The 24219-nt window shown below is 29.2% G+C and overlaps 2 protein-coding genes across 3 annotated transcripts in view; one reads left to right on the plus strand and one right to left on the minus strand.

Moving 5' to 3' along the window:
- The window catches only part of LOC129909601 (uncharacterized), a 71227-nt gene extending 58905 nt beyond the window's left edge, over positions 1-12322 (plus strand). The window contains exons 2-4 of the mRNA XM_055986675.1: positions 10393-10669; positions 10734-11265; positions 11321-12322. Of these exons, the coding sequence (XP_055842650.1) occupies positions 10393-10669; positions 10734-11265; positions 11321-12322 (1811 nt within the window). The remainder of the gene's footprint in view (positions 1-10392; positions 10670-10733; positions 11266-11320) is intronic.
- On the minus strand, positions 6651-8828 carry LOC129912472 (uncharacterized). 2 transcript variants are annotated; one of them, XM_055990732.1, is made up of 4 exons: positions 8720-8828; positions 8340-8642; positions 7752-8280; positions 6651-7688 (listed from the first exon to the last, which is right to left on the minus strand). In XM_055990732.1, the coding sequence occupies exons 2-4, from the start codon at positions 8603-8605 to the stop codon at positions 6693-6695; spliced, it is 1791 nt and encodes a 596-aa protein (XP_055846707.1). In that variant the 5' UTR covers positions 8606-8642; positions 8720-8828; the 3' UTR covers positions 6651-6692. The 2 variants fall into 2 exon arrangements, with proteins under 2 accessions (XP_055846707.1, XP_055846706.1); XM_055990731.1 differs by having other exon boundaries at positions 8340-8811.
- Positions 12323-24219: the final 11897 nt, after the last annotated feature.

Here is a 24219-nt window from a genome sequence, read left to right on the forward strand (position 1 = left end):
TTTTCAATTCTTATTGTATGTTGGTTAGAAAAATCCAACATTTCGCCGGTAGCCTCTGGAGGTAGGAGAATGGTGTAGTTCCATTTGACTAGATCATCATAGCCCAATGGAATCTTTGCAAATCCATCCATGCGAAATGCATCATAAAGTGAGCCTTGATATGCGTTACGGAGAACGAGAGTGAGTGAAAGTAGTAGTGAAAATGTATACCTGGCGAAATTACGACGAGGAGTTCGTGCAACTGAATAGCCAAGGAAAACTGCCAGGAAATTCGTCGCTGGATTGTAATTTTCTTCACCAAAGATAAATTGATGAATTTGGGGTTGCATTAATTTAAGAGCTGATGTTAGAACTATGACAAAGACAAAAAACACTGCAACAAAAATCCAGACTTGCTTGGTAAATGGCTTCAGCAGACGACCCAAGGAGCTCATATTTTTCTTCCCTCGAACTATATATCTAAACGGAGAATTGTGATAGGATCCGGTTGGAGAATAAACCAATCGACCATCAATTGAGTCAACAAAGCCTCCAATAGCAATGTCTACTCTCCGATCTTTTAGCTGCAAGAATATAAGTTTCATATCAAATTATCATTCTTTATTCTTGATAAAATTACCAGTTTCAAACATCCGTAAGATTTGTTACTTTTAACATAGCTTCGTTCATTTGGAAATGGGTGCAAATCAATTCTGAAATTCATTTTCTCAGCAAGAAGTTTCAACAAACTTCCTTCAATTCCGGAAATATTATCCCAATTCCCCACCGGCTGTGGATTGTCTGTGTCACCAACGAAACTAAAATATGGCTGATAAATACGAGCTGCTACTTTGATGGGGCATCCATGAAAATTGCTTAGTTTTCTAGGAAAAACTTCTTTCAAAGGAGTTTCAAAGTTCAATTTGAAACTGTGGATTAGACTTCCAGTATTGCTGCGACATCCTTTGTGGTAGGAAAATGGAAAATAACAAAACAAAGAAACACCGAGTCCTGGGCTATCTACAATGACACCCATATCAATGACGTCAAATAAAGTGCAAATTGAAAAAAGATCGTATAGGCTTGCCAGATATGTATCGTCTTTTTTTGTGAAAATGATCAGAAAACGATAGTGTCTCTCGAAGGGAGTGTCGACAAAGAAACGAAAGAGGATCCTTAAACAAAAACAATCATGTTAAATAGTGGAGTAACTAAAGCTCAAAAATTGGCAATATTAGGGAACCCGGCCGAACAGCTTAGATTTTGATGATCTTTTTTTTCAAACGTCGGTTATTAAAAATACTTTAAAGTCTATAGATTAAAAATTGCCGGTGTTGCCGTTTTGATTTTTTAAATTTAATTGAAGATTTTTGTGAACAAAAACAAATTTTTTTCAAAAATTTTTCTTAAATTTCATAAATTAATTGATGCCAAAAGATTGTCTAGGAAATTCAAGGAAAAAACATATACGGGAGTGAGGGACAATCTTCCATAGTTCAAGCGATAGATGCAATTTTCTTATTAATTGACTTCAAACACAAAAAAAAATATTTGAACACAACGGCAACACCTACAATATTCAAATAAACATTTTTTAAAAGCTAGAAGCTTAGTTATATATGTAAAATTAAAATTAAGTTAATTGAATGAACGGCTTTTGAAAGAATGGTAATTGAACTCAGATTTTTGAAAAAAAAAATTATTGAAAAAATTTTAACATGTCGTTTTTTAAACTTGGTCGTAATATAAAATGCATTTATTTTCAATTTTTTTTGGTCGCATTTATTATGATTTCAAATTATAAAAGGAAATGTCAATATGTATTACGGTTTATGAAAAAAATTAAAAAGTATTTCATTTTCGAAGAACTTTTTTTAATAAAAGTTTTGAAAAAAAATGTAACTTATTTTTTTTTTAAAGTTCAACATCTAAACAAAAAATTATTTTTTATTCATTTAATAACTCTTAATGTTGAAAGTTAAATAGCAAAAATTTAAAGTTCCTATTTACCACAGTCCTTGAGAAAATTAATTATTTCAATGCAAAAATTCAGTTTTAATAAAAAAAAACATTGAAATTGAAGTAATTTTTCATTTTTTTTTTCAAAAGTGTGATATATTTTACCTTTTTTGCTTCGAAATTCAACTGATAATATGTATGGCCAAAAATTTTTTTTAAATAAATTTTTATTTTATTAGAAAAAGTTTGGAAAAAAGTCATTTTAAATTTTTCTAATAACATTTTTTTTTTAAATTCTGAGTTTGAGGACCATTTTTTCAAAAAGTCTTTATTAAATTTAGTGGATTTAAATTTAAGGGATAAGAATGAGCTTCTGGCTTTTTAAAAATGTATTTTAAAATATTGTAGGTGTTGCCGTTGTTTTCAAAATATTTTTTTTGTGTTTGAGGTCAGAATGTTAGAAAATTGTATTTATCGCTTAAACGATGAAAGATTGTCCCTTACTGCCTTTTATATGTATATTTTCCTTAAATTACCTAGAGAATCTTTTGCTATCATTTGTTTTATGAAATTTAAGCAAAAAAAAATGGTTTTGTTAAAAAAAAAATTAATTTTAATTTTAAAAAACAATACGGCAACACCGGCAATTTTTAATCTATAGACTTTAAAGTATTTTTAATTACCTACTTTTGAAAAAAAAAATCGTCAAAATCAGAGCTGTTCGGCCGGGTTCCCTAATAATTTGCTTTAGTTACTCTACTAAAAACTTTGTAAACTTTATCAGGTTAGCGTCTTACCTAAAAGCTTCTATATTGTCTACAATGAATACATAATACTCCAAAGGTTGATGAGAATACCCGCGTAGGTAAAATTGAACAGTAATACTTCCGTTGAGGTTTTGAAGAACGTAATCCAAAAGTTGAGCATTTGTTTTAGCTGATTCAGGAGTTGTACTTTGTTCAGCTATTACAACTGTTGATGTCAAGTTGCTTATATGTTCTCGAATAATATAAAGTGCCACCTCCGACAGTGTTGCATTCTTTAGAAGACTATGAGCTGAGATCTGGGCTATAAAGACCGTTAGCCACAAAAGGAGTATACAATTTGGGTTCGCCATTATAAGTAAACTGAAGAAACTTACGCATTTAACAATTATTTTTTGTTAAAGTATTTAGTTTGTGTATATTTAGGTTTTATTGATCAATGATAGTGTGTTTGAAAAATGTCTTTTATTTGATTAATTTTTATGACAAATAGGTATTCGATTACAATAAACGATTAGGGTGTTTTCATGCATTGTTGACAAAAGATGAATATTGGAGACTTATGATTTCCATCTGTTTCAATTATTATAATTATTATTATTTTCCCTTATAGTTTAAGCGGCGACCGTCGAGTTAGTTAATTCATAAGGTTATAGTATAAATTTAATGTCGAATGAAAGATGAGTTGATAATTTTTTACATTCTATCTGCCATTTTGGAACCATTTTGCATAAATAAAAGTTCGAACATTTTTCGTATTTCTCATACTAATATGCTTCATAGTGTCCTCAATTTCACGACTCTTTGTCTAGAAATGGCCATGCAATATCAAACAAATCATTAAATGCACCACTGTGCGGTGAGAAGAATGTCAAAACCATTTTTTAAATTTTAAGCGAGTTCATGATTTTAATTGATTGTGTCAACTTCATTTGTACTCCTTGTTTGGTAAAAAATAATAATTTACCAAATATCTTGTCTACAAAAATGAAAAAATACTGTTAAAATAGGTATTTTGCCATATTTGGACAAGTCTTTGTCCAATTTGATCAATTTTTTTCTATTTATTATTAAGATTATAATTATATTAAAAAATAAGATGTTAGGATGGTAAAATTTTTTTTTCTAAAAATACAATTAAAACAATTTGTTTAAGCTTACTTCGATTATTTATTTAACCTTTCTTAGTCTTCACCATTCGCAAATTTTTCACTCTATTAGAATTTGAAATTCGTAAAAAAACGCTTTTTCGACCCACCCTATTGTGCATTCAGAGCCAAGGACTTTTTGGTTACTAATATACCAAAACTATAGTACATAATTGTTTATTTTTACTTGCGATATAGGTACTATAGGGCAAGTTTAGGATTCGTAAAAAAAATCGAACTCGAGATAACAATTTTACATGACATTACGATGATGGAGAATGCCAAAAAAGTGGGTCCGGCAATTCTGTCTGTCTGTCTGTCTGTCTCTATCTGGAGGTGCAGCCTAAACGAGTGAAGTGATTTTCTTCAAACTTGGTGGTTAGAAGTTTTTGGTGATTCCCTAGAGGGGAAATTGAAATTTTTTTTTTATGACCAAAACTAACGGTACCTGTCATATAACGGAAATAGAAAAGTTAATTTTTTTCAAAAACGGCTCTAACGATTTTGATTAAAATTTTTGTGTGTAGTACTACACATAATAGCCAACTTTTTAAATAAAAAAAATATTTTTTGTACCGTTGTTAACGGTACCTGTCATAGAACGGTTTTTTTCGTTTCTGAATATCTCGTACAACATTAACCCGATTTAAATGAAAATTTTTATACAAAAGTGTGTAAGTAAAGATAATATTAAAATTTTAGAAAATTTTCAAAAAACGCATTTTTGGTTTTTTTAAAAATATTTCAAAATTTTTTTTTGAAAAATCAATTTTTTGAAAACGAATCAATGAAAAATTTTGAAATTTAGTTTTTATGTGCAAATTAATTATTTCTTCAAAATGGCATACCAACTTTTTTTTTGAAAAATGTTAAAAAATTTTTATATATAAAAAATTATTTTTTAAAAAAAACAGCTCCTACAATTTTCGAAAATTTTTTTCTAAAAATACCTTTTTATACAAGAAATAAAATGGCATATTTTTTATTTTTTTTAAGATAATTTAAAACGGAGTTTAATTAATTATAAAAACAGATTTAATTTTTTTATACTACTTATGAAATTTCTTCAAAATATCAAATTTTAAATTTCTTGAATGAAAAGTTTTAACATTATAGTTACTTTAAGCATAAGAGCAAGTACGTGCGACCCCAGTCGTGCAATTTATTATTTGTATTATGGTTTCGTTTTTTGTTAGGTTTGTATTTGTTTATTTTTGTAATATTTTAAAAATAAGCAGGATTTATGAGAAATATTTTTAGATGATTGATTCGGGATCGGGTCAAAATTCTGGCTTCAAAATTCTGCTTTTCAAAATTCTGCTTTTTTTTAACGAAAATTCTGTTTTTCAAAATTCTGCTTTTTAAAATTCTGCTTTTCAATCAATTTTTTCATCAAAAAAGTTCAAAAATCAATCTTTTTTCTCTCATTAAATCTATTTTTTGAAATGACGACCTATGATAAAGCTGAAAGCTTATTTCACTTTTTATATGATGTATCAATCACATTTCTACCATGCCTACAAAAAAAGTAAGAATTTTTTAAAGGCAACTACATATGTCGAAACTTGAAACTGAGATTACGGTACTTCCTACACTGGTGGCTGGTCATCGGCAACAGATCTCCACAGGTGTTTTGAGGTATTTTTCAATTTAAGGTTGTGTAACTTGTAGAGCACGTACCATTATGTATGATATATCAAATAAAAGGTTATGTTATCAGCATGCGTATTAAAGTTAAATCAAATTTGTATGTGCACTTGATCAAAAGATATAACTTGTGTAGAAAAAGAACATCTTTTTATCTCAGAATTTTGAATATGAAATTAATTGAAATTGTACAATTATAATTATTATTTAATTACCTATCTACAGAACAAATTTCATTCATCTATCTATTAAAACAAAAAAGTTATAACAAGTTGAATGTTCGTGTCGCGTTTTCGTTTCATCTTGTTTCAAATCACTACGATACTTAAGAAGTTTTCACTTCAAAAACAAGAAATATGGTCCTAAAAAATGAAACAACATCCCAAAATTGGAAAAATTTTGGTTGTTTGTTGTATTGTATGCTTTTTCATCAGATTTTTAGTTTTTTGGGGTTTTATTTCGGCCTAATTTCGCGGAGCCAAAAAAAAAAACTAGAATTCATAGCTCAATAATATTCGAAATACCTACGGTTTTTTTAAATATTTTTTTCCACTTTCATATCGATTTTTTACATAGGTATAGTTGCACTAAAACATGATATTTTTAATTTATATTATTCGTAAATAAATTCAACAAATTACTTCTTATGAAAATCGGTTGAGAATCGACAGAGAAAGAACTGGTACCTTAAACCACAAAAACAAATTGACGACGCTCAAAAAATATTTAAAAAAAAAATATTTTTGCCGCTACGTACAGAATTTGTCTATAACATTTCGTAATCGGTGGGACAAGCCTTATAAAATGTGATAAGTCTCCACCGGAGTATTTTTTTTTAGTGTGCAATGGTGCAATGGTTCAAAACTTTTAATTGCTACCTATTTCGAAATTGGATCCGTTTCCGAAGAAAGTAGGTTTTCAATTTTTCATATTTATCACATGGCTGGGACCGTTAAAAAAATTCAACTTCCACTATTATAGAAAATCACTAAAAACTACCAATTTGGAACAAAATCGCCTTACAGGTTTGGGAGACGAGACGTTGGGACTTTTTCCCAACGTTTTCCTTTTTAAATAATCAGGCAATTTACAAACGAAACCAGTGTAATCACCTACAAACCCTCCTTACATTTTAAGTAAAAGTCTTTTGAAATTTATCAAACAATTTTTTATTCAAAACGTTCTTATAATACATTCAGATTATTCGCAAAATAAATCTCTCCAGTCTCCTATACTTCACTGACAATAATTCCAATCCAAACACAATCCCCGATATAACTATCATACTCCCATAAATCTCATACATAGCCAACAAACGATTATTACTCAATGGTACATTCCTAGGCTTTTCCATCAGCTTCTGCAACACCAATGGATTTAAAGTAAAATTCGAACTTAATTTCGACGTTATCCCTGCGCAAGCAAATTCTTTCAACTTCTTATTAAAAACATTCAAATAAATTGAATGTTTTGGCAAAAACATTACAAATTGATAATTATAAATAGCTTCAGGAATTAAAAACAAATCACTTCCATTTCTTAAGGATTTTTCCAAATAATAACTATAACCATCTGGTACAACAACTGTTGCATAATTTCCTTCCAATGATTCCAATAATTTAAGTCTTGGTTCATATCCATCACTTTCGACTATAATTTGCTGTTTTGAAAATAAATTTAAAGCTGCCGTTTCAGGAGGAAGTATTAGTGTGTAGTTCCATTTTATGAGATCATCATATCCTGTTGGACATCTGGCAAATCTATCCATGCGAAATGCATCATAAAGTGAACCTTGATATGCGTTACGCAACACTAGAGTGAGTGAAAGCATTTTGTAGAAAATAAAACGGGCAAAATTACGACGAGGTGTTTTTATAACTGAATAGCCGAGAAATATTGCCACAAAGTTTGTCACTGGATTTTCGTTTTCTTCTCCAAATACAAATTGACGAACTTTATGCTTCAAACTTAATATGAAAACAATGCCCATGATGAAAAATACTGCCACAAGAATCCACAATTGATTGCTAAATGGCTGACCAAGTCGACCAAAGGCGCTCAGATTTCTCTTCCCCTTAACTAGATACATATATGGAGAATGATGATGTGGACTGGTGGGTGAGTAAAGTGATCGAGCTGTATCAGAAGCTATGAAACACCCAATTGCAATATCTACTTTAAAACCTTCTAACTGCAATAAAGAAAAAAAAAATAGTTAAAACAAACAGATAACAATGTTAAATTAAACACTTACCTGTTTAAAACAACCATATGACTGGTTATTTTTAACATAACTTCTTTCTGCTGGTAAAGGTCTCAAGTCAATTGTAAAATTTAATGCCTCTGCTAGGAATTTCAATAAAGTCCCTTCAATTCCAGAAAGATTTTCCCAATTTCCAATTGGCTGAGGGTCACTCGTATTTCCAATTAATGTGAAAAATGGTGGCAAATATCGACTCGTTACTTTAATGGGACATCTGTGAAAGTTATTTAGTTTTTCTGGGAATAATTTCTTTAAATTTCCAAAACCATCATTGAAACTGTATAAAAGCTCAGGTAGGCAACCCCGACAAACATTTTCCGAATACAGAAAGTAAGTATACATAGCGACACCTCGTTTTGGATGATCGGTAATAATATTTGCATCAATCACATCATAATGGTAACACAGGATAAAGATTTCTTCCATGACTTTTCGAAAACCTGGTGTGTATTTGGTCAAAACGATTAGAAAACGATAGTGCCGCTCATAAAAATTGTACATGAAACTATGATAGACTTCTCTGGAAAATAAAAGAAAAAAATTTAAAAATCTTAAAGCTTTTTAAGGACATAAACTTACTTGAAGGCCTCAAGAGAATCTACCACAAATATATAGTATTCCAATGGTTGATCTGAGTAATCATGCATATAAAGTTGAACTGCAACTTTTTCATTCAAATGCTGAAGAACATATTCCATTAGAAGAATATTTTTAATTCCCAATTCAGGCATTATACTGTGTTCAGCTATTACCAAGGTTGATGTCATAGAACTTAAATATTCACGAGCTAGGACCAATGTCACTTCAGCTAAGGAAATATTTGCCGAATTAAGATTCAAGGTCATAATTCTTATTGCAATTATAATCCACAGTAAAAGAGAACTATTCAAGTTAGCCATTTAAACCGAATGAATTTGTTAATTTGTGAAAAAGTTTATTAAGAGCTTGTGAAGACCTACCTCAATTTCGATAAGTGATTGAGATAGCTAGTCAATATTTTTTGATTGATTTCGATAATTAATTATTTCGATAGTTTTTTTTTACTCGGTAAATTTCGATTACTCAATTGGATAATGAATAGTTTTTTTTTTGTAGGTTGACGTAAAGACTAAATCAACTTGAACTTTATTTCCGGAAATTTTAATTACAAAAAAACTTTTTGAGGTAAATCGAAATATATCGACCATCAAAATAATATATGTTATAATCCATTAAGTAAATTAAATTACATACTTTAGGAAGGAACTTGCACTTCAATGGAGTGACTTGTACTTTTATGTCCTTCTAGTTAGCAAACTTAAGTGAGCAGAACATATACGTTTTGTTATTGCATTGCTAATTGTGCTCCAAAATTAAATTAAGTGCTCCACTATTTTTGGACATTTAAAATAAGCAGAGAATTTACCCAAAAATTTTGTAGAAAATTTTTTCAAAACTAATGTTTTTTTTTGTGAAATTATCTCTAATAAATTAAGTGCCTGACTAATTGAAAGCTTCTGAATCATTTTCCGAGTTTTCCAAAAAAAAAAAGAAACGATTTTTTGTTTTGAAACAAGTTGAAATGCTCCCAAAACTTTCAAATTGTTCAAGCACTTCATTTATTAGAGATAATTTCACAAAAAAAACAAAATTATTTTTCCGAAAAAGACAAAATGTTTTTTTATAATAAATATTAAAAACGTCTATAACTTTATAATAATTATAAACGCGTTTCGGACGAGTTTTGGACGCGTTTCAGATGCGTTTCGGACGCTTTTTTGGACGCGTTTTGGACGCGTTTTGGAAGCGTTTTGAACGCGTTTTGGACGCGTTTCAGGCGCGTTTAGGATGCGTTTCAGACGAGTTTTGGACGCGTTTTGGGCGCGTTTAAGACGCGTTTTGGAAGCGTTTTGGACGCGTTTCAGGCGCGTTTAGGATGCGTTTCAGACGAGTTTTGGACGTGTTTTGGGCGCGTTTTGGACGCGTTTTGGAAGCGTTTTGGACGCGTTTTGGACGCGTTTCAGGCGCGTTTAGGATGCGTTTCAGACGAGTTTTGGACGCGTTTTGGACGCGTTTCAGTCGCGTTTAGAATGCGTTTCAGACGAGTTTTGGCGCGTTTTGGACTTTTTTTGGACGCATTTAGGACGCGTTTTGGGCGCGTTTCGGACGCGTTTTTGACAAGTTGCGGACGCGTTTTGGACGCGTTTCTAACACGTTTGGGATGCGTCACCTTTGCGTCGTGACTTGCCATCTCCAATTCATCTGTATTCCTATGTGTAAATTAACAAATTGATTGATTCCAAAGTGTGATATATTCGTAATAAGAGATAGTTAATAAAAAACAAATTAAAAGCATTCATACATTCATCGAAACGATATGGTCATAGGTCTCCATGTCAGATTAACATTTTCCAATTAAAAAAATAAAACTTATTATGTCTCGCTGATAATTGAAAACTATCAACTAGCCATCAAATAAGCTCCATTTTTCAAACACACTATCTCTGATCAATTTTTACAAATTAATTTCATATTCATATCTATGTACATATTTCATTTGATTTATATCCTATATCCAATGTTGGAATTGCAAAATTTTTCAGTTAACTTGTAATGGCTAATCCGAATTGTCTACTTGTTTTATTGCTTACAGTGCTTATAACTCAGAGCTCAACTCTTGGTTTAAATAATGCAACAATGGCTGAGGTAGCACTTTATATAATTCAAGAACACATAAGCAACTTGACATCAACTATTGTAATAGCTGAACATAGTATAACTCCTGAATCAGCCAAAACAAATGCCCAATTCTTGGATTTCCTACTTCAAAACCTTAACGAAAGTATTTCAGTTCAATTTCATTTACGTGGATTCTCCCACCAACCTTTGGAATATTATGTATTCATTGTTGACACTGTAGAAGCTTTTAGGTAAGAAAATAACCTTAAACAAAAAATACATATTTTGAATGATGTTTTTTTTTTTTTTTTCAAGGTACATCTTTCGCTACTTTGTCGACACTCCAAATGAAAGACACTATCGTTTCTTAATCTTTTTAACTAAAAGAACAGAAATGTATGCTCAGAATGTTTACGAATTTATATTTCTTTGCAATTTCTTTGACGTCATTGATGTTGGTGTCATAATCGATAGTCTCGATATTGGTGTATCTTTATTCTGCTACTATCCCTTTACGTATTACGCTCCCTGCCGCAGTAATATTGCAAACCTTATCCATAGTTTCACAATACTGCCTGGAACTTTGAAAGAAATTTTTCCACCAAAGTTAGGCAATTTTCATGGATGTCCTTTGAAAGTATCGGCCCGTATTTACCATCCATATTTTAGTTTTGTTGGCAACAAAAGCAATCCAGAGCCGGTTGGGAATTGGGATAATATTTCCGGAATCGAAGGAAATTTGCTGAAATTTCTTGCTATGATAATGAATTTCAGAATTGATTTGCAACCATTTCCAAAGGAACGATGTTATATTCATAGTAACCAATCGGATGGATGTTTGAAACAGGTTATTTTAATACTTTTAAAGAACGATTTTTTAAATGAAACTAATGTATTTGCAGTTAAAAGATCGGAAAGTTGACATTGCTGTTGGAGGCTTTGTCGACTCAAATGATGGCCGATTGAATTTTTCTCCAACTGGTCCATATCATACTTCTCCATTAAGATTTATAGTTCGAGGGAAACAAAATTTGAGCTCATTGGGTCGCCTTGCGATGCCATTTACTAAGCAAGTCTGGATTATTGTGGCAGTGTTTTTTGTCTTTGTCATAATTCTTACATCAGCTCTGAAATTGATGCAACCCAAAATTCATCAGTTTATCTTTGGTGAAGAAAATTACAATCCAGCGACGAATTTCTTGGCAGTTTTCCTTGGCTATTCAGTTGCACGAACTCCTCGTCGTAATTTCGCCAGATATACATTTTCACTACTACTTTCACTCACTCTTGTTCTCCGTAACGCATATCAAGGCTCACTTTATGATGCTTTCTGCATGAATAGATTTGCAAAGATTCCATCAGGATTTGAAGATCTAGTCAAATGGAACTACACAATTGTACTTCCTCCAGAGGCCTCCGAAATATTGAATTTTCCTAATAAGCTTTTAATTAAATCTAAAAATGATGGATATGAACCTAGACTTAAAATATTAGACAAATTGCAAGGAAAATATGCAACAGTAGCTGTTCAAGATGGTTTCATTAATTATGTCCAGAGAAACATAAGAAGCGGCAGTCAACTACTTATTATCAAAGAAGTCATTTATAATTATCAATTTGTTATGTATTTGCCAAAACATTCGATTTACTTGTCGGTTTTTAATAAGAAATTGAGAGAATTAGCTGCTGCAGGAATGTTGTCAAGACTTAGATCGAAATATACAAAAATTAATGAATTTATTTTAGCAAATTTAATGCAACAACAAAAGAAAGAACCATTGCAGAATAAGCGTTTATATGCTCTTTATAGTATTTGTGGTTTATTGATATTAATTTCTATTGTTGTATTTTGTTTGGAAATATTTTCAGTGCAATATACAAGATGGCAAAGATTTTTTAGTTGAATTTGATATAACTTTTGAGAATTAAAAATATTTATTTGCACTTCAAAAATACTGCGTTTAATATTATAACGATATCCTTATTCCTTAAGTTCTTTGGTTCAATCTTTCAGACAAAATAAAATATTAATCGTCATAAAAAAAACACAATTTTGAATTTTTCTTAATCCCAAAATTATTCTTTTTTTTTTTTTTTTTGATAAAAATTGATTAAGTAAATATTGAAAGCTAAAATAATAAGCTTTCAGATGATATAAAATTAATTACAGATAGTCTTTTAAAAATATTAACAGCATGATGTGTAAAGAAAAATAAGTTAATTTTTTTCGCTTTTTTGATGTAAAATTTGTGATTTCAAGAAATCATACAAAACATATACAACCCTATTCATAAACGTTGTATACAACTGTTTAAATTTGGAAAATTTGATCAAAAACCTTGTTTATTGTTGTCTTAATCGCTTTAGTTATGTCTTAATTCATTAGAAGAAATATAAGGCTTATTGAGGTTATAATTTTATTTGTATACTTTTACATATGTATACAAAAATTGACTGTATATGTCAATTTTTGTATACAAAAAAAAAGTTTTTAGTTTTTTCTTTCGTTTTTTTTTATAATATATGTATTGAGCTTCAAAAATTATATATTATGAAGTTATCACTTGTGATGGGAACTATCGAATAAAAACTACCATACTATCGATAGTTGTAAAATATTCATTCATTCGATAGTTTTAAATCATTCATTTAGTTACTATTTTCATTTGAATAGTTTTTTCATTCGATAGTTTTTCATTCGATAGTTTTTTCATTCGAATAGTTTTCTTAAACGATAGTTTTTTCATTCATATAGTTTTTTTATACGATAGTTTTCTCATTCGAATAGTTTTTTTTTTTTATTCGATAGTTTAGGTATTCGATAGTTTTTATTCGAATGAATAAATGAATGAACAGTTCGATAGTTCAAATCATACAATTAACTATCGATAGTTCAAATCATTCGATAGTTCCCATCACTAGCTATCACGTAAAATTATCGGGATCGGGTCAAAATTCTGGCTTCAAAATTCTGCTTTTCAAAATTCTGCTTTTTCAGCGAAAATTCTGTTTTTCAAAATTCTGCTTTTTTCTATTCTGTTTTTCAAAATTCTGCTTTTTAAAATTCTGCTTTTCAAAATTCTGCCAGCATTATATTTGAACAAAAAAATTCTGCTAATTCTGTTTTTTTTTTTTTTTTTATAGCATATGCGCTGGCAAAGAAAAATACACCTCATTAATGTAATTCAACATTGGTACTTTTCTAAATTTTTTCATTTAAGTGTCGCAAATATTTTTCGAAATGCATATACTGACTTTCTTTCAAATAAAATATGTACATATACTAATTGGAACCGATGTTGTATATTCCTTTTCCTATTCAAATTTTTGAATATGTTCATCTTTATTTGATAAACTAATAAATTTTTAGTTATTTTCGGAAATGTTTAATATTAAAAACCTTTTCTTAATATTTTCAAATTTATTCATTTATAAAAGAAAAATGAATTCGCATTTAAAAAAATGACAAATTATGTAGGTAAGTAGGTAATCAAATAAGCAGATAATTTTTCAAGAAGATGATTTTACAGAATTCTGCAAAAAATTAAAAAAGGGTTTGGAAAATGTTAAAAAGCGCGCGCTTTTTAACATTTTCCAAACCCTTTTTTAATTTTTTGCAGAATTTTGAAAAGCAGAATTATGAAAAGCAGAATTTTGAAAAACAGAATTTTGAAAAACAGAATTTTGAAAAGCAGAATTTGGAAAGCAGAATTTTGTAAAGCAGAATTTTGAAAGCAGAATTTTGACAAAAGAATTTTGACCCCGGCAGAATTTTGACCCCAACCCAAAATTATCGTCCGTTAACCGATTTTACAGACAACAACTTTTATTTTGTCATTTATTGTAGCTTGAATTAATATCAAAGAAAAAACTTGAATTAATATCAAAGAAAAAAAAAAATAGTACGTCATAAAAAAAAAATTAATAAATAATTATAATTGCATAAGTTGATAAAAAATGCCGTCAAAATTTAGTTCGAAGATTTTATTACGTTATTGTTAGTTAGTTTAACAGTTAAGCGTAATAAAAAATATCTTACTGGAGATAACATTCAATGGGTCACGCAATTCTATCTTTCAGTTTGTCGTATATTCCTTGAGCTACAGCCTACACTACTCGAGCACGATATCTGCTAGGCCTATAACAAAAAGTGAGAACTTTATTTTTTTTTTTTCGAAAGGGCTCTTAATATTTTCATTCAAATTTTTGTGTACGCATAATAGCCAAATTTTTAAATAAAAAAAAAAAAATACTTTTTGTACCGTTTTTAACGATTACTGCCATAGAACGAATTTTTTTATTTATGAATTTCACTCAAACGGCACAGCCGATTTCAACCCAAAATTTTTATACAGAAACGTTAATAATAGTTAGGTACGAGTGTATTAAAAAATATTTAAATAGTTACAATCTTACAAAATTTTCAAAAAACTAAAAAAAAAAATATTTATTTTTTTTTTTTTTTTAAATATGTATCAATTTTTTCGAAAACGGGTTGATGAATTTTATTAAAATTTGTATGTGTTGAATAATATTTTCTTCAAAATGGCATACCAACTTTTTTTTTGATTCGATAAAAAGCTTAAACATTAGAGTTACTTTTACAACAAGAGCAAGTAAGAATAATCCTTTAAACCCTTTCGAACCCAAGCTATGAAAATCAATATTAAAAAATGTTTTTTCAGTATTATCGTGTCGAAGACATCACAACTAAGAAATATGAATAACAAAAAATTATTTTCCAAAATAATAAATAGCAAAACTAATGTGTCACTCTCATTTTACATGTAAGTAACATGCACTGCCTATGACCAATAAAAAAAATCGGACAACTGAGAAAATAACTTTTTATGAAACTATAATGTATGCTACTTCTTCTAAGCCAAAAAACTTAACACATTTTTTAAATCTTTTTTTTCAAAATTATGTCCACATATAAAAAAATTTTTTTTACAAAAAAAAAATGAAAAAAATGTGAATTTCAGTCCCTTTTTCGATAAAAAAAAATTAAAGGTATGATATTTGACTAACTTTTTGTAATAATCCAGTAACTAGGCATTATTATCTTTCAAATAAGCCACCAAAACCTAAAAAATTATTTAATTTAATATTTTTACGAATTTTTAAAAATATGTTACATGAGAGAAACGCTGGGTCCGAAAGGGTTAAAAAAGACTCCAACAATTTGTAAAGGGAGGAGTTTTTGTAACATTAAACAAAATATTATATTATTATCTCAGCTATTTTTAATTTTGTTTAACATTTCTTTTACGAATTTTTAAAAAGCTATTATTCCAAGCAACTTTTAACATAAAAGAATTTGTTTTTATTTGTTTTATTTTTCCAAAAATATCTACTAAACTAAAATTTGTATTTCTTCAAAAAATCTACAACGATTTCGTTTAAATTAAATGTCCTTAGTGAATAAAGGCAAATAATAATTATTTATTTTATAAGTTCAAAACAGTGCCATCTATTGCAAATTTTTGAAAGCAAAAACCTTAAAAATTAGCCTTCTTAAAATCAATCAAAGCTTTCACATTTTTTATTCAATACAATTACAAAACCTATAGACAAACAAAAAAGTTAAAAATTAATAACTTGACTTGACAAAACACCTCCCAGTTTCAGATTTTGTAGTTTAAATACTTAAAAAGATACATCGTCTCATATCCTTTTTTAGTCATATACGATTATTTAAATATATTCTATAAATAGAATCACCTTAAATACTATTTAGCTAACTTTAGTTAACTTCTAATGGCAAAGGTGAATTTTCTATTCGTCTTATTAATTTTGGTTTAATAAAACAAGGCACGGCTATAGTGACAATCATATAATTAAACGGCGAGCATAGTTTTTGTGGTACAAATTACCGGGCCACCAAAAACCGAAGGGGCATAAATTATACACGGAACGAAAGAGAATGACGCGTAGATGTGCAGAATCACATTTTTTTTACTTTTTATTAACCGAAATAACGAAATTAAACAAATTAAAATTCGATACAAAATAAAAAAAAAAAACAAAAACAAAACAAAAACAACTGGAATTCTATTGGAAAATTTCCAATCCACTGGAATGAAATGTCATTCATGACTGAATGAATGAATGAATGAAAGCATTCAGCGAAAATCAAAAAACATTAAGGTGGGTTCACATTGGTGCGTTGTTTTAAGATCGCACGTAAACTATGGTTAACTTTCATTGTTTTAGTTATCTAAGTTTAGAAAGTAAGATGTTTGTTTTATTACCATGAATTTTTTTGTTAAAATCGAATTCTATTAAAATCAAGTCTATTACTTTTGTAAACACTTTTGATATCAATGAAATCTATTTTCGTCCTTTTCTCTCTTGAAAGAACATAAGAATTTGTCAGCAATTACATGAAGCCTCAAGAGGCGCGACTCTTTTTAAACATAATGAGTGCAAAAGAGAAAAAAGATGAAAGAAAAAATTATCCGACCGGAGAGTCGTGGGTCGTGAGTCCGAGACTCTTTTTTGACGTTTCTTTTTCCACTTTTTCTTTTTTCAACATTCCCTCACATTTCTTTTTGCTTCTTGGTGCAATACAACAACAACAAATTTTAATTCAAAAGATAAATGTCAAATTTGAGTCCTTGACTCAAGAGGCATCGTGTAATAGTACGCGCCTCATAGAATGATTACACACCCGACAAACAATTTTGGTTCTATAAAGCTTTACAGATGCAATTGTTGCTTCTTTAAAGCATTATAGAAGCAAAATTGTTAGTAGGGCAGCCACACAAAAAAATATAAAAGTTCTGACCTGGGATTGCGACTAAATTTTTCATATAGTTTTTGGGTCGCTGAAACCGAATCCGAAGTCCGTTTTGCTCCATCACGTTAGGTTTTCGAGATAACCTCATAAAATGTCACGAAAACAAAAAATTTGTTTCTCTGATCTGGATGTGCGAATGTGTTAATCATATAGTTTTTGGATCACTGAATCCAGATTCAAAGTCAATTTCGCCCTATCACGTCAGGTTTCTGGGATATCCTAAAAAAAATGTCAAAACCAAAAAAACAAAAGTTTTTACCTGGGGTTGCGACTAAATTTTTCATATAGTTTTTGGGTCGCTGAAACCGAATTCGAAGTCTATTTTGGCGTATCACGTCAGGTTTTTGAAATATCCTCAAAAAATGTCTAAACTCAAAAAAAAGTTCTTATCTGACATTTTTTGAGGATATCTCAAAAACCTGACATGATACGGAAAAATAGAGTTCGAATTCGGTTTTAGCAACCCAAAAACTATATGAAAAACTTAGACGCAACCCCAAATAAGAAATTTAGTTTTTTTGGTTTTGACATTTTTTGAGGATATCTCAGAAACCTGACGTGATAGGGCAAAATTGACTTCGAATCTGGATTCTGTGATCCAAAAACTATATGATTTACATATTCGCATATCCAGATCAGAGAAAAAATTTTTTTGTTTTTGTGACATTTTTTTAGGTTATCTAGAAACCTGACGTGATGGGGCAAAACGGACTCCAGATTCGGTTTCAGCGACCCAAAAACTATATGAAAAACTTAGTCGCAACCCCAGGTCAGAACTTTTTTTTTGTGGGTGTGTTATCAAAAGAAATTTCGAAAAAAGAGTCAAGCCTCTTGAGGCTTCATGTAATAGCTGACTTTGACAGTTCCTTTACCATTTTACCAAGTTTTCACTTTTAGACGTTTACATTTTTGCATAAAAGGCACTAATATTTTACCGACGCATGGCAAAGCGTTTTTCTTATGAGGTTCAGGGAAAACTAACAAAAACGTCTTTTTTGTTCCTTATCTACAATAACCTAAAAAGTGAAAAAAAAGGGAAATTTACAAAATTAAATTTTTTTTATTTCTTTCTAGCGCTATTTGTTTTTGTTTATTAAAGCAAAAAATAAGCTTTTTGCATCATTATTTTTGGTTTGAAAAACAATTTTTGTAGTTTTTTTCCAAAAACAAATGGAGCTTGAAAAGAAATAAATTTTTTTTTACTTTTGTAAATTTCCCACTTTTTCACTTTTTAGGTCATTGTAGTTAAGCCTCAAGGCTTTAAAAGTATAACTACAACGGCAACTTTTTGCAAAAAGTCAAAAAGTGATAGATTCAAACTCATTTTATGACAGTTTTTACGACGACAAAATAAAAAATAATGATGCAAAAAGCTTATTTTTTGGTTTCAAAAAAAATGTTTGGTAGTTTTTTCCAAAAATTAAAAAAAAAAAACAAATATTGCTAGAAAGAAATAAAAAAAAAATTTAATTTTGTAAATTTCCCACTTTTTCACTTTTTAGGTCATTGTAGTTATGGTTTTAACATAAAAAAAAACGTTGTTGTGCGACGCAGTTGTCGTGGTAATGCCTTAAGAATTCATTTGTTTGATTAAAAAATGTCGCTTCTCACCACGGATTACCTTTTTACTACTGTATATTATGAAGATCTACACCTGAACGCACCTTTAATAAATGTGAACATATCTTTAATCATTATTAAGTGTCTGAACGCATTCATTTAAATTTTCCTGGAAGATTTGACATTTCTCAAACGTCAAGCTGAAAGTTTTCTTCGTATTGTTAATTTGAGAACACCAACTTCAAATAAAGAGTAAATTCTAATTGAATATCGTTTTTTTATTGCGGAAAAATATAAAATAAATAAAAAAAAACCATTTGCGATCAAAATATATTTTTTCCTGGCATAGTTATTGTGAAAAAGTCAAATTACTGTGACTTTTCTTCCCGTGATTGTCTTCAGGATATTTTGTCTCTGTAAAACGACAGCATACGGCCAAAATAATTAACTTTCTTTCATCTTCACTCAGATCTTAATAATATCTGCAATTTCCTATTGATTTTGATTTAATTGAATTTATATTACCGAAGAAAATAAACAAAATTATTGATCAAAGGAATCTCTGGTTTTATTTTACAGAAGTTGTTTTGATTTCAGATTGACGTACGTGTTAAAATTGTTGTCTGTTTTCATGTTCCTACAAGCTTAATGAAAAAAAAAAATGGTGTGAATGACAAATTTGAGTGAAGTTGGTGGAGGTTGAATGATTGACGGATGGAATTTGAACGAATGGAACATGAAACAGGTTGAATTGAATTGAAATGCAAGGTGCAAACACAATGCCCTTAAGGAGATTACACTTTTCATTTTCTTTTTCGATACTTTTTTTACGTAGTTGAGCGTAGTTAAAACGTAGTTCAACAATATCTAAATCAGGCTTAAAATATATCAAAAAGTAGGTATATTATATATTCCTGTGTAAAAAGTGTAGTTAATCGTAAGAAAACAACAACAAATACTATAAAAAATAAAGAAACTATTTTGGTATTATTGTGTTCAAAATTGTTGCAAATAAAAAAAAAAAATAAAGAAATTGGCACTCGAATTTCGAGGGCTGGGTCGGCTAGTGTTAATAATACTACCATACCCGAGGTGACCCTTTTTATTATACGAGATCATCTAAGCAAATTGACATCAACTATTGCATTGGGCGAACATAGTAAAACACCTGAAACAGCAGACACAAATATACAAATATTGAACTTAATTCTTCAGAAACTTGCAAGAAAAAGCTACAATTCAATTTTTTCTTGGGAACAATTCCGATCAACCTTTGGAGTACCTACTACATATTCATTGTGGACTCTCTAGAGGCCTTCAAGTAAGAATGGAATGGTTTGACGGTTTTCTTTTTAAGGGAACTCTATAAACAATTTAAGGACATTCGCTATGAGGGACATTTTCGTTTTCTGATAATACTAACAAATCCAAAATCAGATTTTTACAACGTGATGGAAGAAATATTTAAACTTTTCTATAATTTTAACATCATCGATGTGAACATCATAATTGATCATCCAACCGAAAAAGGTTTCCAAATGTACACTTACTATCTGTTTTGGGAGTCCATTTGTCATGTTTTTCGGCCAAGGCTCTTGTACAATTTCAACGAAGGCTTTGCAAAACTTAAAAATGTTTTTCCGAAGAAGATAAAAAACTTTCACAAATGTCCAATTAGGATTGCAGCTCGTTCTTATCCTCCATATTTCATGTTTGCTGGGAACACAAGTCACCCAAAACCGGTTGGAAATTGGGAAAATATTTCCGGTTTCGAAGGATATTTGTTGAGAATTCTAGCCTTGACGATGAACTTTACGATTGATTTGTTACCATTCTCAGAACAACAAAGTTATGCTTTTAAAAACAATAAATCGTTTGGATGTTTTAAACAGGTTATTTTATAACTTTCATTATGATTGATTTAAAATTCAAACATAAATTGCTTTTGCAGTTGCAGGATCTTGAAGCCGATATTGCTATTGTTGCCTTTTGGAGTTCCGATGGTATCCGACATTTTTTTTTTCTCCAACCATTGGATATCATTCGTCTACGTACTTCTTTGTGGTTCGGGGAAAAAGTGTATTAAGCTCATTAGGTCGTCTTGTCAAGCCTTTTAAAATTCAGTTGTGGATTTTTGTCTTGGGGTTTTTTTTTATTATAATACTCCTAGCATCAGTACTGAAAGTGATAAAGCCAAAAGTTTATCAATTTATCTTCGGAAAAGAGAATCACAATCCAGTGACGAATTTGTTGGCAGTTTTTCTTGGATATGCAGTTAATCGAATACCACGTCGCAATTTCGCCAGATATATTTTATTTCAAATGCTTCTTCTTAGTCTCGTCTTGAGGAGTGCTTATGAAGGATCTCTTTATGATGCTTTTCGTAATGATAAATTTGATCGGACTCCTTCAGGAATTAATGATCTCATAAAATTGAACTACACGCTTTTACTTACCCCAGAGGGTTATGAAGTATATAAAAAGAAAATTTATCCGAAAGACCTTATAATTATAGTTAAAACAAAAAATTAAGAGAAAAGAATTCATATGTTGGAAAGATCAGAAAATAGATATACAACATTAATTTTACAAGATGGCTTGTATTATTATTTACAGAAAAAACATAAGAAACCACGGAACTGAACTTCTTGTTGTGCCAGAAGTTTTAATTAATTTTCCTATAGTTATGTTTATGTGAAAACATTCGATTTATTTGTCAGTTTTCAATAAAAAACTAAAAGAATTGGCTGCTGCAGGAATATTTGCAAAATTTAGAAAATTAACTACAAGCACTAAAAGAGAATTAAATAGAATATATTTAATGCGAGAAAAAGAGAAGTTGCCACTGCGCAATGCACGGCTAACGGCTTTGTATGGTATTTGTGGTATATTGATTGGAGTTTCTTTAGTTGTTTTTTGTTTGGAATTGCTATCAGTTTATAAAAGAATGTTACAGAAAATATTTGATTGATGGAAATTCATATATTTAATACTGATTTTAAATAAAAATAAATAAGTTAAAAGAAATTTGTTTATTTTTGATCTTTATTGGACTCAGGGGTAATTCCATGGAAGTTGACCACCTTACCATATAAGCAGGACGGCGGCGCACAGTGGGGCAGAAAAGGTTGATTTGTGATATTAATTACTTCTACTAATAATAAGACATTTTTTGTCACTTTATTTGGTTTTGTAACTAAAGTTAACAGACTTCTTGAATTTTATGAACTTTTTTCCATTGAAATTTTTATTTTTCTCCAGGAAATTAAGTAAGGGGACAAAATATTAATACATTTGAAAAAACCTATAATTTTGAATTATGTTTTTTTTTGTTTAAAAAGTGAACTTTATTTTAAGAAATAGTTCTTCAGTTAAACCTAGGAAAAAAATTGTATGGGAAGGGGGCTGTATCACACCTCGTTCCGGTGGGAGGGGCAATTTTCTGAAAATTTAAATCTAAATAAAAAAAAAAAAAATAAAATCAAGAAAAAGACATAGAATACTGTGCAATAGCTTTTTTGTATTCTTTCAAATGCTTTTCGATTTAAGTAGTTTTCGCGAATACTTTTTGTGAAATAAAATTTCAAAGTCAAAACTTTGAAAAAAATTGTCAAATTTGATGTTCAAGTTATTTTTTTTTTTTCAAATTTGCTTAGTGACGTGGGACTTTTTTTAAAAACACCTTATAGTCGCATTAATTCTAATTCGAAAAAAATTAATAATAAATTAAATTAAAAAATATTTTAATAAAAAAAAGCGTAAAAAACAAAAGCACTAACTTTATATAACAAATCGCCCTGTTTCACGAAAGTTCTTATAATAAAATAAAAAAAAAACAACTTTTAAAAAGAAAAAAAAAAAACATTGTTTATAATCAGTGCATGATTGTCAAAAAAGAATGATTTTTGTAATTTATTTTAATAAAATCAAAAAAGCACTTTCTTTAAAAAAAAAAAACCGTTTTTTTGATGTTCAAAATTTCATTAAAAAAATTTTAGGCAAACATTTAGCAAAAGTGTTTATATGGGCTTATAGAGTAATTGCTTATCATGCTTTCTCCATTTTTAGACTTGCTAAATATTTGCCTTAACAGAAGATTTTGAGAAAAAACTTTAAGGTGCGTTTCAAAAAATTCATTATTTTCTCATTCAATTTTTAAGTATAATAAATTTTTTTTTTCAGAAGAATAGTAATTAACATACTTTTATCTATGCGAGAAATAGGTATTTAATTTTTTTTCTCAAATAATTTTGAGTTTAAACAAATAAACAAAAGAACACCTTTTTTATTACTTATTAAAAACTGAATTTTTGCTCTAAAACTCTCAACTTCAACCGCATGAGAATAAACAAAAATCAAAGACTTTGAACAAAACAAATATGCTCATCTTATATCACCACACTATATGGGGCTGCCCATATATATTTTTATATTTCCTTAATATCAAGGTATAATTATGTAAGTAATTTTTTATTTCACAGGGTGTTTCATATTTTTGTTTTGGTGATTGAAGTTAAAAAAATGTGTTTTTTTTTTTTTGATTTTTGTACCTTTGTTAGAGCAAAACTTTAGTTATTCCGCGTTATTCCGTTAAGAGACAATATTCATTGCAAAGCTTGATTTATTTTATCTATCAAGAATCACTAAAATTTGGCACCCCAATTATGTAATAATATATTTTTTTTGATTTTTCTGAGTGACTATTCAACAAAAAAAAAGATGACCTACCGTCAAAATTGAATAATTTCTTAGGATTTGGTTAGCTATGTTATAAATTTAAGAACTTTTTTTTTTATTTCACAGGGTGTTTAAAAAACAATAGGCTAGTGAATTCATTTAAAAATAGTTATAACAGAAATACAGGGTGTTCAAATCCAAAATTTAGACTAAGAGAAAAACAGAACTAAGTAATTTGAAAAATTAAAAAAGAAAACTACCAAGGAATAAAAAAAAGATTATACTGGATAAAGGGTGTTTCAGTAATAATAAAAAAAATTAAATAATTTAAAATTTTTTAATTTTCATAACGTTTTTGTTTTTTACAATTCTTTCACTAAAACATTGCCTAACAATAAGAAACAATTAACTAATAAAAATATTTTTTATTTCATACGCCATTTTTTTGCAAATTAATTAACAGTTCCGAATTTCATAAAAACTCAATTTCTTACTTTTATTTCAGAGCAACAAGATCAAAAAAATTTGTATTGTGTGACTCTGGTTTATTTTTTTTAAAGTTTCGGAGCAAAAAACCCTTGTATTCATCATAACTTTTCTCTTATAATTTAAGTCGAACAAAGAGCTTTGGCAAAAATGTAGAGCTTTAAATTATCTACATTTTATACCTTAACAGTTTTTTTTGTACAATTCTTGCACTATAGCTCATTAGACTCGAGTTAGGCTCACAGGGTATGAAAATTGTATTTTTGTTCCCAACAC

Source organism: Episyrphus balteatus, chromosome 2, assembly GCF_945859705.1.
Source record: "Episyrphus balteatus chromosome 2, idEpiBalt1.1, whole genome shotgun sequence".
Classification (NCBI taxonomy): Eukaryota; Metazoa; Arthropoda; class Insecta; order Diptera; family Syrphidae; genus Episyrphus; species Episyrphus balteatus.

Excerpts from the sequence above, each read along its gene's own strand:
- LOC129912472 (XM_055990731.1), bottom strand. The coding sequence starts at position 8,659 with ATGGCTAACTTGAATAGTTCTCTTTTACTGTGGATTATAATTGCAATA. Across the intron at positions 8,281-8,339 it reads GATTCTCTTGAGGCCTTCAA|AGAAGTCTATCATAGTTTCA; the intron begins GTAAGTTTATGT and ends TTTATTTTCCAG. Across the intron at positions 7,689-7,751 it reads CATATGGTTGTTTTAAACAG|TTAGAAGGTTTTAAAGTAGA; the intron begins GTAAGTGTTTAA and ends TCTTTATTGCAG.